Genomic DNA, 16,897 nt, shown 5'->3' on the forward strand with positions numbered 1-16,897 from the left:
ACAGCCAGCATGGCCATGGTAAGAGATTCTGTGAGTTGTAGTTTAGACTATCAGGCGGCAGCAGGTCACCTGCCTCTATTCTCAGAGAACTTTGACTGACCCTTGCATAGAGCCCAAGAAGAAAAAAGCCCTGGGCGTTGGTTACCTGGGATCTGCCCAAGGCAGTATTTAAAAGGCCTCATGGAACTGCCTCCCAAAAGCAGTCCGCCTGTCACCTTCCTTATATTCTAGACATTTTAATACTTGATTTTATCTTGATAATTTAAGGATGGTTTTAATCTATACTGTTTTAAATTATCACCCCTCAGCTGTACACTTCCTTCTGAATATAGTTACATGTTTGATTGTTCGTATTGCTAGATTGTGTTTTTCATTTATTGTAATCCACTTAGCGAGCCCTTGGGCTAATATAGCAGAATATAAGTTTAATAATAAAAAGGAAATTAAATGACACAGGACTGTTTGGGAGCATTTGATGCAGTATGTAGGCAGAGAAGCATAGCCAGAAGGAGGAGACGAGGTTGGGCTTGAGAGACTCATAGCCTAAAGAAGAACTAGGAGAGGAAGGCCTTGGAAATATTAGTTTCAGAAGAGCTGTGTTTAAAGTAACAGATGGGCTTGCTTGCTTATTTATTTATTTAAAGTTTTTATATACTGTCTACTACAAGCATCTCAGGATGTTTCACAGCTTTAGCAAGGAGTTATTTTGAAAAGCCAGCATCTTCAGTATCATGGTCAAAAAGAAGTGGTCAAACATCATCAGGACAGGTGGGAGCAGAGCGAGGCCTGGATCAGAGAGAAGTAGTGCCTTAGTAACTTTACAAAGTATGAAGCTATAAATAAATCCAATTTGTGCATATATTATTTTTGTTCATCTCAGTTCTGGGTCCATCATGCCAATGTTATATTTGTCAAACTACTGTAAGTCAATATGATATCAGGGGAGTGCTTATTTTAATGTATGTCTGGTGGGAGCTTACTAGCAAGTTTAAGTTAAGAGAGGCAGCAAGAGTTTTGACAGAAAGTTGCTGACAGCAAATGAACCAGGCCCAACGTTTTTACAATCTGTTATACAAGTATTAATATCAGGCCTGCTTCACATGAATTATGTCATTTTAAAAGCACAGTCTCTAAGATGGAAAGCCCTACAATTCTTCAGAATGATTAGTTACTCTGAACTAAATTTCACACATCTCAGCACAGCAGAAAATGCACAAATTCTACTTAAAATACTACCAGAGGAACATAGACAATGTGAGGTGTAAACTGTTTGCAGTTTTGCCTTCCCTGAAATTCAGTATGATTGTCTCTCAGAGGCTGGTCATCATTACATGAATACTGAACACGAGGGAGGGAGGGAGATTTTCTTAAGATTGGCAGGTCTCACTGATCCAAATTAGCCCTCTGTGCTGGCTCTGCTCATACTATCTTTCCCCTGTTTTGTAACATTTCTCTACTTAGGTGCTAATTAAGTGGAATTTTCATTCAGGATAGAGTGAATTCCTCTATATGTATCTTTTTTTAATAAAGATTTTTATTAAATTTTCTAAACTAAAAACTAAAAACATCAATCATCAAATACATCGGATGTACTGGGTCAGCCCCCTATAACGTATTTTTTTAACATTCTATAATCAACTGTTTCTCCAGCCAATCATAAAAAAGATGCCAAGTTTGAAAGAAGTCAGTATCTTCTTTCTCCTTCAGTAATAGAGTCAATCTGTCCATTTCTGCACAGTCCAGAATCTTTTTTAAAAATGTATATATCTACTTACTGAAAGTGTATGTATATGTATGTCTTTGTAAATTTGGTACTAGGAGTTTTACATTAAATGTGAAGCTGTAAAGTCAAACTATAGGATCAGGCTGCAATCCTATACTCATTTGCCTGGGAATGAATCACATTGAACAGAGTGGGACTTACTTCTGACTTGGCATGTATAGTGGTGTGTTGCTAATGGAACATCAGAGCATCGTACCACCATCACCCAACAGCTTGGTGTTAATGGGATGCAAAACGGCCCAGCTGATACCTTTTGAAGCTCATTTCTGCTGTGTGAAACCTGCAGTTTGCCTTTCACAGATTTCTGGTATTCCAAAGTGAGTGGGAACCCAGCCTAATTCGTCTCCTGTTGAGCCTGAAAGAAAAGTTTGCTCTGTATTCGCAATCCCTCTATTCACTTTTATATCAATTTGGTCTGTGGCCATTTTCGGTCTATTTCAGACTACCTACAGACTGTGATATCCACTTTCAGGGTTTGGTTAGGTTTTACATAAAGCCACCCATCACAGGAAAGCTGCAATAGTACTCACAGTAAAAGAAAACGACAGCATGAATCTCCACTTGCATATATGATGTGGGCATTGTTAGATTTTTCAGTCTTGAAGTGAAGTGCAACTGTGTACAACATCCATGTGTTAACAACACACTCCATGACAGCGGAAGCAGCAGGATACAAGAATAATGTTGTGCAAGGCATCAGTAATCCTACCAATGCCATGGTATGGCATCCATCAACATATACTAGGAATTAAGATAATTTGTCCTTCAGAATAAAATATTGTGTAACTACCAAGCACAAGCTGATATTTCTTAAGAAGGGTGACAAGATATTTGTTAAGTTCCCTTCAAGTAGAAAGGGCTTTTTCTGTAGGACTCTAATCCCTTAAACCTTTCCCTCAGGTTGTTGATCCTTTGATGATATGTAAGATTTACAATTTGGTTGAGTTTAGAGCTGAGACTTTAACTTGAGCACAATGCAGATAAGAAAGCCAATTGTATCTGAAGATAAGAAAGCCAATTGTATTTGACATACCTAAATGTTTATATGGCCCTCTCCAGGTCCTGAGTTTGTGTTGCACTCACACCTGAGCAAGGGCCATGATTGCGCAGAGGAAGCAACTGTGTCACTCACGACCTGTACAATTAACAGCTGCACAGCAGACGTGGACTGGGCTGGTTCCATAGACTCATTTCACCAGGCTGAGATCTTTCTGTAAGACAATTCTCAAGTGTGTGCAGTATGCCTCCCGCTTCTGAAAATATTCTCTCTGATTCTCTCTTTGCTCTTATAACAGCACAGTGCACCACATCTCATCAGTATTTGTTTGCTTATTTATTTTGCGAAATTGAAGATTAGGAAGTGTGAACAGACCCCAAAGGATTAGCATTTTAACAGAAGGTTTTAGGACAACTACTGTTGTTCTTCAGCATATCTTCTGTCATGACCAAGTGGTTTGCTTAGCCAGTTTCTCTCAACCAAAGACCAACTAATACTGACCAGGATTGGAGTTAAATCAATGTAGTAGATTTGAATGGAAAAGTCTGATCAGAAAAATTTAATTTATTTACTTGTATGACTATTAACTGATCCCATTGGGCTGGCTTATAGGATCACAATGAGTGGGAGCCATTTGCCTTGTCACCTGCCTGGGCATGGCTTGTTGGATCATCCAAACCCATCTGATATGGCTTGTTGAGAGGAAGGCAGTTACCCAGCAGAGCCAATGGCTCTTGAGGGTTGCTATCCCCTCAAGAAAGCTATGCCGCCTGGGGTGAGGTGACATTGCAAACTGTGCCAAGGAGGATAATTAGAGAAATCAGGATGCCACATTACTATCATGTGAAGCAAGGTTAACAGGCATCTGTGGGTTCTTAATCGTGCCACAGTTGCACAGACCTGCTCGTCGCGTTCATGGATCTCACTCCTGGGAGTGCAGCCCAAGAAAGTAAAAAAATTGTCTAGAGAATGTTACTATGCTTACGTTCACTGCAGTAACGGACAAGAAGCTGTGCGGCTCACAGTGGTTTGAATGTGAGTTAGCAGAGTTATAGATAAAGCAGTTTCTTTTGTTGGCCGCTATTCTCAGTTTGTCACCTCCATGTGCCAATGGAAGGATCTTCTCTATTCCTCTCTCCAAGTTAACTGTGTTAATTAATTTATTACCTCAAACTAACTGCTTTCCTGATAATGGCATAAAATTTGGTAGTAGTCTCACAGTCGGCGCAGAAGTTCTATTCGCAGCCTTACCCGCACAAATAGCTGTTGATATAAGCAGTAGGATGCCAGAGAAACCAATGACGACCATCCTCTGGTAGTGGCCACTCCCATGAAAGAAAAGACCACTTGTGTCCCACTCACAGAATGAGCTGCCACAAAAGAACGTTCTGAAGCTCCTGATGTCAGGTGAGGATATGTCACCCAGAGAGTTGGTTAAGAATGCTCTAAATACATATTTATTTTGTACCTTTAATGCCACTGGAATGTGTTCAAGCCTCATATATATTTGAAAGAAGTTTTTAGTTTGTTGTTTGAAGCCACCTGTGGTACCTCTAATTGAAGGAGAAAGATGGGATATGGCCAGTGGTCAGGAATGATGGGAAATAGTCTAAATGCATGGTGGGTGGCAGGCTGGAAAGTCTGGTGTGAATTCTCTTCCGCTGCACACACTTAATGTGGTTTCCCAATCTGAGTATCGGCTCTAATCTATGCTAGTGATTTATGAGGGCAGAACATTCGTAAAAGTCCACAGTGGCCCTCGTTGTGTTTGAGTACAAGTATAACTCACATCAAACAATAGGATGATACTTGGTCATTTATGCTTGCTTAAATTTATTGTTAATCATACTTCGCAGGTGCAATAATATGTCCATCCTTCGGTCTGAACTTTTCTGGTTTATTTTTTTCTTGGTCACATTCAACAACTTGCTTACCTGATCAAATTATCATTGTTGTCTCTGTTGCAGTAAGACTAGATTTAAATCATGTTTTCTACATAATTTGCACACATGCCTGCCTTACCCACAGGTAGAGGAACTTCATTAAAATATTTCCACACTGGGTCTCTTTTACAGCCTGCTGCCATTACAGGTTTTCTCCTCCAGGGAAAGAATAATATAATGATAAACCTCAGGCTATCCACAAAAAGATCCAAAGACTTGAGGGATATTTCGCTCAAAAAGCTTCTTTTTTCCTGCTTGACCCTCCCTCCTCAAATTTTGCTTTGTGCACAGGTCTATTGCACTCCCAACTATCTTCTTATATTCATTGATTTTCTTGAAATGTAGCACTTAAGAGGTAAGGGGCTGATTCTGTGTGCATAGATTTGCAAAGGAACACTGGGATTAAGGTATTTTTATCACTCTGTATGTTTATTTTATAACATATTTCTTCACAGCAAAGAGGCATGTGATCACTGCCTTATCACTGTGATTATGAATTATCATACATTCATAATTTTGGGAACTGTAAAACCAAGCATCTGTGACAATGTCTTCTAGACAAGAAAAATTGCCCAATAATTTTACAGAAACCCCTGGAAGAACATGACACTGTGGATGGATTAATAGAATGCATTTACCAAAAAAATTAAACATTGCATGAATTACAGCCTCATGCTACATATTAAAAACTAATTCTTTTTTCAGGGTGAATAACCTTTGCACTATAATGTATCTTAAATAGGGTTGACCTTTAGATAGATTTTTCTTTCTCAAAAAGCATTTTATTTTTAAAATAACCCAATTTGAATAAAAATCTAACTTTTTTTTTAAAAACCATTGATTTTTATCCACCCTGCTTTGTCAATAACACAAAACACCTTTTAGTCTACTGATGAAGGCTGTCTCTTAAAATTAACACTTTAAGCCATTGATTTCAGTGAATTAAGCAAACCTAGTATATTCTCATATTTTATTTCTGCTTCTTAAAAAGAAAAAACTATTTTCATTTATTATTACTATTTATTTCATTTCTATACCACCCAGTAACTGAAACTCTATGGATGGCTTACAATACTAAGAGCCTCACAAACATGCGTAATAGTGTTGAGGTCAGTATCTCTTGATTTTAATCCTGGCACATATTCCTCCTCTGACATTCTCAAGAAAATGAATCAGTTCCCAATAGACAGACAAACAGACTCGCCTACCCCGGGGAGTTTTCTTTTTTTTTAAATGACTATTGAAATACCAGAGCCCACATGTCCTCTGTGTTCCCTGCCCCCACCCCTTTGGCAAAAGGATACCTTGAATTCTTCCAGGAAAGCAACCCATTCACGTTTAGCAAGACATGTGGCATTTTCCAATACAGGTCTGTATCAAGAGACCCGCCATCTTTGCCAGTTGCTGATTTGTATTTTTCTCTCCCTTACCTCCCTCCTGCTTTGAATTCCGAATTTTCAAGATTACTTGTATTGTGAGCAGTTTTAATTCCAATGTAGTTCTCCTGTCTGTTACTAAGAGGTCCATGACTTGAGCCTTTTGCATCAAAGTAATTAATTTCCCTTACTGCATTTTGCCAAGCACATTTGCTTTGATTAAATAAGCTTGGCTCCTGGACCTAAACAAGGGTTGCAGGACCAGACCCACTGAGTCAAAGTAAAACTACTTCCAAGTTGTCTGCTGCTTTTGCAAATTAATAGTAAGACTCCTGCTTGGCGCAGTCCTAAAGTATTACAAATTTAGATATATTGAAGGCAGAGAAAAATATTAAATATTATATGCCTGCCCTAAAGCAGAGCAATATGAAATATTGAAATCTTGCATTTTTAGCATGATTAAGATTACAAAAACTATAAATGCAAATATTAGCCCACACCCATACACACAATTTGCTTGGCACTCGTTGGGTGGAGGAACTTCAGATTGAGCAGTTGGAGGCTATAATTTCCTCAGTTTGCATTATAAGGAACTGGTAGGTTTAACCTTTTTATAGCAAGTTTTTCCTCATGTTCACACTGATTTCCATGGTGCTTTTTCAGAATGTTTTCCCTTTTCCAAAAAGAGGATCTTATTTAACACAGCAAAGCAATTTTTAAATCTCCCCTCTGAATGGCTGGGGGTTGAGATGGCCTGCTAAATAAATGATGTCTCTTTGGAAATTGACACCTATTGTTTCCCTAGTGATTTTGCCTAGTAATGCCCTTGTGCTGCCATTAGGAAGGGTGAATATTTGGGAAATGTGTCTCTCCACTGGTTAAGATCTTTCAAGCATGACGGTGCATTTCTTCTCTAATAGGTCTTTGTTTTAAATAGTGTTTTTAGAAAATGCTTGGCACCAGGTTGTGCAGGAAAGAAAGTTATTTTAAATGTCCATTGAGGACATGTTTTTGAAACAGGAAAAAACATGGGGCTGCGTTGATAATAGTTTGCTGTAAAGGTTAGCACAGCATAAATGGCTTTGCCATCTTTTTCAGATGGAACGTGATGTCCTAAATGAATTCTCAGTTAAAGTGGCAGTATTTCAGGCAGAGATTCACTCAGTGGAATTCTGGGTCCACTTGAAAACACATTTTAGCTCACTTGCCATGTATGCGATTGTGCTAGACTCAAAATGCTTTGTGAAGAGGAACGATGGTGACAGGATCTGTAGGCAAGGTAGAGCTTGTTCTTTCCCAACACACTCATTAAGAACAGCTAGGAGGATATCAGGATCAGTTTACATCTTGATATCCTCTAGGAAGAATGAGACTTTGTATAGCCATCTTTGCCACATCACGTTGTCTGCATGAATCTATGCTTTAAGAGAATATTTTTATTCACATTTAAGCTCCTTCTTAATTTGTCTCACTCAAGAAACCTCACCATGGTTTACTGCCTAAGAAAGAGTCTAGATGAGCCTCAGGTTTAGATGTTCTCCCTCCCTTCCAACCATGGTGCAACCATGAGGAGAAAATCAGAACAGAGGAGAGAGCTGTGCTTGCTGACCAGTGGTGGCTGTGGGCCATCTCCAAGTTTGGAGGAAACATGTCTGGTTGATGAAGAACAATAATGGGGTGAGTTAGTGCCCTCACATCTTTCTTGTGGGCTTCCCATAAGTATCTTGTTGGCCAAGGTGGAAAACAGGATTCTGGGCTAGATAGGACTTGGGTCTGGTTCATCAAGGAACATCTTATGTAAGTATTTGCTTTCATTTTCAATTCGGTGCAGCTTGTTTTTATGCCTGAGAAAGCCTTCTTCAATCCAGGTTTTATGTTGTTGGCATTTTGAATAAACCACAGCTAAACCTAACCACCATCCCTGGTTTGGATATAAAATGATGGATTGTGGTTAGTTAAAGATAGAAATCAAAGTTTCTGATCTCTCCTTTTGGCCATGCCGGAAAAGAAGAGGGAGAGTTGAGCATGTAAGATTTCCCTTGCATCTCATTCATCCACCCGCTCTTTGTATCAACTTCTTCACTATTCTACTTCTGTAGTTCTGTTCTTCATTTGTCTAATGCCTATTGCTATCTCACATCATCTCTCCTGCTCTGGCATTTGTACAGTCTTCTCTCTCTAACATTTTATCTTCCACCTGTGACAAATTAGCCTGCAACCCCCTCCCCAAAGAGATCGATGACTCCAGTCCAGTTTCTGTACTTATAGAGCCACGAGGCCCACACTTTGGGAAAATAGGAGCTTTGGCTTTTGATAGACCTATTAATAACAACAGATGCAAATGATTTGCATTTATTCTCATGGAGTGGAGACACCTCATCATTTGGTACATCACTTACTTTGATCCCAGCACTGCTACGGGAATCCCCTGTCATCTTGGAATATTTCTTCTGAAAAGGCTTCACAGAAATCTCCCATTTTTCCTGTTTGCAATGTTTAGCTTCTACCTTGCATCCCAGTACAGAAAGAATCCTAGTACATGATGTGAGGTGCTGGAAACACTGTCTTTTTTTCTTTTTGGGAAAATATACCCTAGAATAATATAACACAGCAGCGTTAATGGTGCTTAAAAACCATTGCCATTAGTCTGTATTGTATGTGATGCATAAAAAATAGATTTTGTAAATAAAATATGGCAAAAAGAGCAAGATGCACATCATACCATGGACATTTTTAAACCATGATCATAGAACAGTGTTGAGCTTCAGTTTTGAGCTTGTTTATGTACTATACTTTTTATTGTGGAATCAGTGATATTGTCTTATAATATTCAACATAAAAATAAGGGAGAGGATTAATCTTGCCGGAGTGGCACTGAACAAGTCTATTCTTTACTGCTGTTCTTAGTGAGTAAAGTATCTGGGAGATCTAAAGTTTCTGTATTTTATAGGAAAGGTCACAGGCTCGCTAACATAACTCTCCTTTTTTCTTTTCTCTCCCAGCACTTTGAGGGTGTGCACTTGCCACCCGTGAAACTGTTCAGGAGCTGGACATGGTGAAGACAGACACACTTGATGTGTGTATTTTGAAAGAATTGTTTTATTTATGCCATGAGAGCTACCCCCCTTGAAGCAGCTAGCATGTTGTTTTGTACTGTGTCATATTAGGAGTCCTTTGTTTTTCTCTAAAAGAAATGTAACTGATACCACCTTAGGTCTTTCTGCAAAACTAAACATCCTGCTATTCATTGGGCAATGTCAGAATTACCTAGAGTTCTATCAGACTTTTGTAAGTATTCTCAAAGCATGCAAAAAGCCAGTAGATTTTCTTCCGGCTTGCTAGCTTGAGATTTTTTTTAAATCACAAAACAAGGTATTAAATGAAATACTTCATAAATGTGATTGCCTTTTCCCTCCAGTAGGAACAACAAACAACCTTGCTTCCAGGAACTATTGTGAAATTATTCTGGATGCCTTTTTGTTGATTGTATCTTTCTTTTCCCTGAACACCTTAAAAAACAAGGTATATTGTCATAATGGCATAGTGAGTTGTATTTGCCTGATAGTGAAAGAAGAATGCTAATATCATGATTCTTTTAAGAAAAAAAACCCCTTTTTGTATTTTCCATCTTAATATATGTGCGCAATGGAAAATGTTCACAGAAAGTTGTGAGAGAATAAGTGTTTTGGCTCCTATTTGAGTTTTGGTGGTTGAGAATGAAGCTGATTGCTATTAATCCCTTTTCACTGGTTTCAAGCTGTAGCTGCCTTGGTTTAGAAGAAATGTGTGTAGGAAACAATTGGTATATGATAGGCTTACCTTCATGAAACTTTCTTTGATACAGGGAAGTTCAAGTTTGTTCTCTACTAGCATTTCTACACGTTTGGATTACCCACAAAACCCAATATAAACATGTGGGTTGGAGTGGCACTTAATTCAGGTGCACCTAATAGTGTCATGACATAACCTGTTTGGGAACTAACTGCAATTGCTGTAGTTTAGATCAAGCCCTATGAAAATAGAGGCAAACCGTTGTGCCCACTCTGGTTATTATATGAAGTCCTTTACTTTGGCAAACCAGTGGTCCATTTACAGTGCCTTGTATTATGTCCCATCTCCATTTCTACTTGACCTGGAAAATGACCATACCCAATTCTGGCTGAGGAGGGGATCTAGAGTGTTAATGCATGAGACTGCTGTGGCCCAGTGCTTTCTTATCATGGAGGAATATGGCAGAGTGTGCCATAGTCTACTTGCCTGTTTAAACTAGGGGTTTTTTGTATCCAAGCTCTCAACGTAAAGGAGGAATCAGCTCTTTTATTTGTAGTAGTATCCCAAACACTGGGCTTATCTTCTTCTTGGCTGCTATGGCAAATGATGCAAGTTGAGTCTTACTCTGTCTTTAGTATTGCATAGACTTTTTCTGGCATTTCATCAGGATGGCAGTTACTCCTGGGAGGAAAGGAAAAGAGTGAAAGCAAAAACATCTGTTGGTGTATAAGGAAGAAGAAAAGCAAATGTGTTCAAGCTGTCCCAGTAATGTTTTGATAGCATACAAAATCTTCCTCTCTTGTTGACCTCTACCATCTGCCGTGGATGTCACTTACACCCTGCCTATGAAATGTTGCAAGACCTTGAGAGAAAGAGGTGACTTGGCTAAGAAGAATAGGAAAAAAGAGAAACACATGCATTGTTTTGTCAGCACAACCTTTGTAATAAATAACACAAAAGCAAACTCACAACACTAATCCAAACAAAATGTTCATTGCTACATTCAACTGTATGCCAGAAGTATACATATTCTTCAAAATCTAACATTTTTTCACTCCTTTGTTTTCAGTTAGCATGGCTGTACTTTTCTGTGTATGTTCTTATGTATGTCCCTATAGTCAAGTAGAAATCAAATGAGGGCAAATGATTTTTTCCAGTGTTGAGCAATTCAAATCTTAGATACAGATTAATACATTTCAAACTCCTACTCTCTGTGATTTCAGACAAGTGTCTTTCAAAAGAGGTATTTCACACAGTGGAGATATTTTAGCATATTATAAGTGTCCCTTGGCCCATTCCCACAGCAAAGTTGCCACTGAATTTGGCAGTGGACGATTCACAGGTTTCCCAAAAATCACCCTTGGTGACACAACCTTATAGCGCAGTGTTATACATACCTACTTGAATATAAGACCCATTGAATTTATTAGCATTTATTTACAGGTAACTTGATTTAGGATTACAATCACAAAGCATCTAGGAATTTTGTATACAATTTAAGCTTCTAATGTGTGTGGTAATCAGGAGGTCATTGGCTGAACATTCAATATTATCTCGAATAATGTCCCTGTTTGGAAATTGGCTCGTCACAGTTTGCCATATCCACTTGCAAGCTTCTCCTCCAAATCTTTTCCCATTTCTCTTATAATTTCTTATCAAGTCCCACTTTTGGAGAAAAGGCAAGCCTGTGCTGGACAGCAGTCACTTTCTTTTCTGCAAGAAGGTGGCAATGTGCTGTTCTATGGCGATTTATCACTGGAAAATGGAGTTGTACCTCCTCTCCACTTTTATTAATTTTTTTCTTAAAAAGACGGGTTCAGCCCTTGCAGAGGAAAGGCTGCTTTGAAGCACAATCCTAAGCTTTCCCCATGGACCTTTAACATATTCAGAAGAAAGGCTAAGCCAGAGAGAGAGAGAGAGAGAGAGAGAGAGAGAGAGAGAGAGAGAGAGAGACTTTACAATGCAATCCAATCCCCTTTGCAGCTTCCTTCTAGGTAGGTTTGTATAGGATTCCAGCCCCATTCATTCAGCCTCATTGCATCTAATATTTCCATAGACACTAGCACATTACAGTGCACAAAGCTGCCACCCTTTCTTCTTTGTATAACAGGCATATTTCTTCCCTATCAGCCTAGGTTCATTTTAGAGGATTTCTGAAAAAGAAAATATCTCAGTGGTAAATATTCCAACATTTGCATTGTTGGAAACACAAATAATAAGCAGAGTCCAGTCTCCAGAAGCCATTCAGCTTCTGCCATTGACCTGGTGCTAACAGAGCCAACCTTTAGCATGATGACTAAAGCTGATGCCTCTATGACGTGTTTCCCTGGAAAAAGCAACTTACCAACATAACTTTTTTGGCTTGTAGCTAAATGCTTACCCTGTTGCTACATCAGTAACCTGAGAGGGGTGAAAATGTTGGTTATTGCCCAATAAGCCGGGTGGTGTCAATCAGAATCAGAGCTGATATATCAAATGAAGGTCTCAGTTCTGCACACATACTTCACTCTTCAGTGGGATTTAAGCCAAACTATTTAGTGCCGATTTCCATCTCAAATTTGCACAGCAAACCAGTATGAAGGAATCTCTATCCTGCTGAATAATTATTGAACATGTTAAAACTGAATTGTAAGAAATGCATTTTCCCATGTTTCTACAATCAGTGGTAAGAAATTTCAAGAAACGGATTCACATGTTGGGTCAAATAAATGCCCACATGTTTTACTCGTGCTTTTTCTCTTTGAACTTTATTAACAGCTCGAATCTCGGTGTAGTCCAAGTCAGTTAATAAATCTTCATAAAGAATTGTGAGAAGTACATACACTTGACAGGCAGCTCTGTAGACAATAAAATTAGTATAATCTTTTATGTGCTCACTGGGCATAAGCCCCATTAGGGTTAATGGCACTTACCTTTAAATAAACATGCACAGGATCAGGTACCACACTTCACATTCCAACTCCAGTCTGGTGAGAATGTTGTCATGCCTGCTTAAAAAAAAGAAAGAAAGAGTTGTGCTTGTCGGAAATAGTATCCATGGAGTCCATTGTTTGTTTACTGTCATAAATCTATCTTGTAGGTCATAACTGTTGGAGAAAAAAAAAGTCTGAAGATTACAGGGAGTGGAGCACATGGGGAAATGAGTCTAGACATAACTGTACATGTAGGCATTTAGCTTGCCATAATGTAGAACTGGTTTAAAAGTCAAGCTAAAATAAATGGTCACTATAACAAGGTGGAAGCACAGGCCCAGCATCAAGGACAGGCATGGCTGGGCACTTGCCAGGGGTCCGCATCCCAGCAGCAGCTACTGACATGATTCCCAGAACACATGCCTCCTTTTCACCATCACAGGGTGCCTCTTCTTTAGCTCTGCTGCAGATCAGACAGCAGTCATGGCCAGCCGGATATTCCTGGGATAGAAGCAAGGAGGACTGGGAAATGAAGGCCCTCCTGTTTATTTCAGTACTTGTTTTCAATTTGGACCCTTGCTTTGGTGTTATCTGCATGAAATTAGGATGACATTGTGGGGAGAATAGTGCAGTGCTTGTGAGTCTGAAAAGAAAACACCACCTTTAGAAGCCACATGAATCTCAATTTTAAAAGAAAGGGCAAGTCAACTGTAGGGAATTAAAATCGAGGAAAAACTAAATAAATGTGAATGTGAAAATAACATGAAATAAATACTTTTTCCATTGCATCCTTATACTATTCAATGGCCTGCTGAAAGTTCCATGTAGCCGTTGTGGTTAACTGCTTTCAAGAAATGTGTCTGTGAAGTCATTTTTTGAGAAGCTAATAGCAACCATCGAATGGTTTCCTCCTTCATATAGATCACCTGTGAGCAAACCAAAGAGCTTGGTGTGCTGTCCACTCTAGGAAATGTGCAATGGTGTCTCCTGTGCTATTGTGGACTTCAGAGCATGGGAAGGGAAGAACAAAGAAAAATATTGGAGAAGAGCAAAGGAACAAAGATGGCTGTTGATAGTTTAGAGTAGAAGGGGAGACGCAGTGAAAGAGTTTGGCATACTCTGAAAGTCAGTCTGAAGGAGGATAAAGGGGAAGGAGAAGAAGGAGCAGCCAACTAGCCAAAACATCAAAAAGTAGAAGAGTCAATATGAGCAGCAGAACTTTTTGTGACAGAGGACTTTTCCAGTAAATGATGGGCATCACCTACTTAACTAGTGGTTTGCAGGCCGGGATGAATTGGTGGATGTTTTGTTTACTTATTCTTGTAGTTGTTGGTTAAGTGTCTAAGTTAATTATTTTTAATCTATAATATGAACTAATATGTATGACATTTCTTTATCTCACGAGTGATTGCAAGCCTGCCTTTTTCCATCTATAATTGAGAAGTATGTGCCTTAGAGAAGCTCCAGGGATCAATGGTTGCAATTAAAGCAGGAAAGGGCTAGTTATCTTTACCAAATCATCCAGCCTAGGCTAGAAAAAATGAAATATCTGAGTGAATTATCCCACTGTGTTTGCCTTTGTGTTCCTTGGCCTTATAGGTTTTTATGGGAAGTTTATGTACATATTAGTAGAGCTTGCCTGAAAGCACTTCCTCATTGCATCTTAGCTTTCATGAACAACAAAACATGCGTCCCATTTCAGCCCTCATGAATATATTCATGTTTCATTATCCTCCCACTTTTGAACAGTTTCCATGCTTCTTTTTCTTCTGGCTGTGGTGACTCAGGTAATTTTGTCACTGTCCTGCCTAACATGATACTATCATGAATGTTCTTAAACAGGTTCATGTAGCCAACAATATTATCTACATTTTCTCCCAGGTCAGTGGGTCTATTTTTAAAAATATTTTCTTTCTTTCTCATTTCAGTTTCATCTTGCTGATCTTTAGCACAAAATTACATTGCATGGATTTCACGATGGAGACCTCTTGGATCATACAGCTGCTGCTCCTGCTCGCCATTTCCTCGGTAAGTTTCCCCCCCACCACCTAGCGCACATGTCCCTCTGGAGCTACTCAGCTAGTACGATAAGAGCAGAGAGAGACATGAAGAGAGACAAATGATGTGCTTCATCACTTTGGGGTATGTGCTGCCCATCTCATTTCTGCACAGGTCACAAGGGTCAACCAATCCACCTAGTCTTATGGGGGGGGGTGTCAAACAGCAGGCGAGGCAGTCCAGACACATGCCATCTTTGTGTAAGGACCCTGGTTCAATCCATGACATCTCCAAACAGGGCAGGAATGAGCTGCCTGCCTAAAATCCTGGAGAGCCACTGCCAATCAGTGTAGGCATCACTAGGGTAGATGATCTAATAGCCTGATGTCGTATGAGGCCACTTCCTGGCTTCCTTTATGCAGCTGATTCTGTAGGATATGTGTGTGATGCCATACACTATCCCTACCATTCTGCTCACTTACACCCTTCTTCCTGCTATCTCTGCCACGTTTCTGCCTTTGCTCTCCAGCACAGCCCCTGCCCTCCAACAGGCAAAGAGAATGTTGGAGAAGGCAGTATTTTGTTTCAGAATATATTGGGTGAAATGCCTCCAACAGCATTGATCATGACCTCTTGTCCTAAAGAAAAGAAATCCATCTACAGATCCACCTACATAAGCTGTTGTCTGGCCCCCAAAATCACTTCTTCATGGCATGTTAGCTTTCATTACAACCCAGAAGCTTCTTATAGCTACAGCAGGTGCTACTGCTTGTGGGCTTCCTGCAAGTAGCTACTTGGCCACTCCATGAGCAGAACAGATGGACCCTTGGCCTGGTTCCACAGGCTCTTCTTTCATTCTTCTTCACTTAGCTCCACAGTCTTGACTCTACATGGCAGTGGATTGCCAGGTACTCGTGCCGAAGGCACCCGCATTCCCCTCCCTCCCCACTTTAAAGGCTCGTTGATCCCTTTAACTGAAAATGCCTCCCTGGATTGAACCTGGGACCTTTTGCATGCAGAACATTTGGACTGTTGGGGGATTGTGGTCCCTGAGCAACAGGCAATAGAAATTGGTGAATAGTTCCATAATACATGTCTGCTGGAAAGTGAGCCTAACTGAGTTTTATTGGACTTAGAGAATTGAGGCCAAATTAAGGATGTTAGTCATATCTTGGGGAGGGGGCTTTCCCTTGTTCTCAGCATTTTACTAGTATATGTCTACTTCTTGGTTGAAAACCTTTCGGTTGGGAGCAAAGCAATATCACATTTTAGAGTGGCCATATCTAAAGACAGTCTAGCCATGATTATGTCAAAGTCAAACCTCCTGTAAAAAAGGAAGGAGAAGAGTCTGTATCTCACCCTCCATATGAATGGCACGACATTTTGAAAATAAAGTGCTTGTAACTAGACCAAATAAATTGATTTTGGTGAAATCATTCTTTCCTTAAAAGTCAGTTTCAATTTACACACTGTGCTAGCAGCATGATCTAACATTCACAGCAGTGGGGAATAATTCCGTCACAAGGTAACCTGCTTAAAGAATTCATAATCAATCACTTGCAGGACTTTTAACAATAGAGGCTACAACTCTGTAGATTCTTTCCTGGGTATGAATCACATTGAACAGAGCACAAGGACTTTGGAATATAACATTCACAGGACACCACTGTTCATGGATTAAATCTGTGTAGGAGCAAAAAACCTTCCATTCTGCTTGAGGTGACCCAGGCAGGGGCCACAGCACCTATTACCTATGTAGGGCAAATGAGGAGAAGAATTGCTTTTAATCAATGTATTTTATTGATGTGTTTTTATGTTTTAATCATAAGTATCTGTACTTTAATTGTTAGGCCCTTTCAGTGCTATTTTATTGGAAAGGTGAGACATGAATTTAATGTCATTTACATAAATTCTGAAGTGCCCGATCCTGCTTAACCTTGGAAGCTAAGCAGGGTCAGGCCTGGTTAAAATGTGGATGGGTGACTTAAAATGTTGAGAAAACCCAGAGAGTTTCAGCTATGGGCAGTATAGAAACATAATGCAATAATGGTAATAAAATAATAATTTATCAAATCAATAAATAATGTCTAAGATGATGACAAGTGTTAGTGATTGTG

At 39.5% G+C, this 16,897-nt stretch overlaps 1 protein-coding gene across 4 annotated transcripts in view; it reads left to right on the forward strand.

The window, feature by feature from the left end:
• Positions 1 to 16,897, forward strand: part of CALCRL (calcitonin receptor like receptor) — an 84,013-nt gene that overhangs the window by 36,021 nt on the left and 31,095 nt on the right. For 2 of the 4 annotated variants that reach the window (XM_044426990.1, XM_044426989.1), the window contains one exon: positions 14,711 to 14,810. In XM_044426990.1, coding sequence (XP_044282925.1) covers positions 14,748 to 14,810 — 63 coding nt within the window. In that variant the 5' untranslated portion in view covers positions 14,711 to 14,747. Of the gene's footprint in view, positions 1 to 1,806; positions 2,997 to 14,710; positions 14,811 to 16,897 lie in introns of those variants that run through there. The other 2 variants (XM_044426991.1, XM_044426988.1) reach the window with 2 other exon arrangements.

This window comes from Varanus komodoensis, unplaced genomic scaffold, assembly GCF_004798865.1.
Source record: "Varanus komodoensis strain SLA01 unplaced genomic scaffold, ASM479886v1 scaffold18_1, whole genome shotgun sequence".
Lineage (NCBI taxonomy): Eukaryota > Metazoa > Chordata > Lepidosauria > Squamata > Varanidae > Varanus > Varanus komodoensis.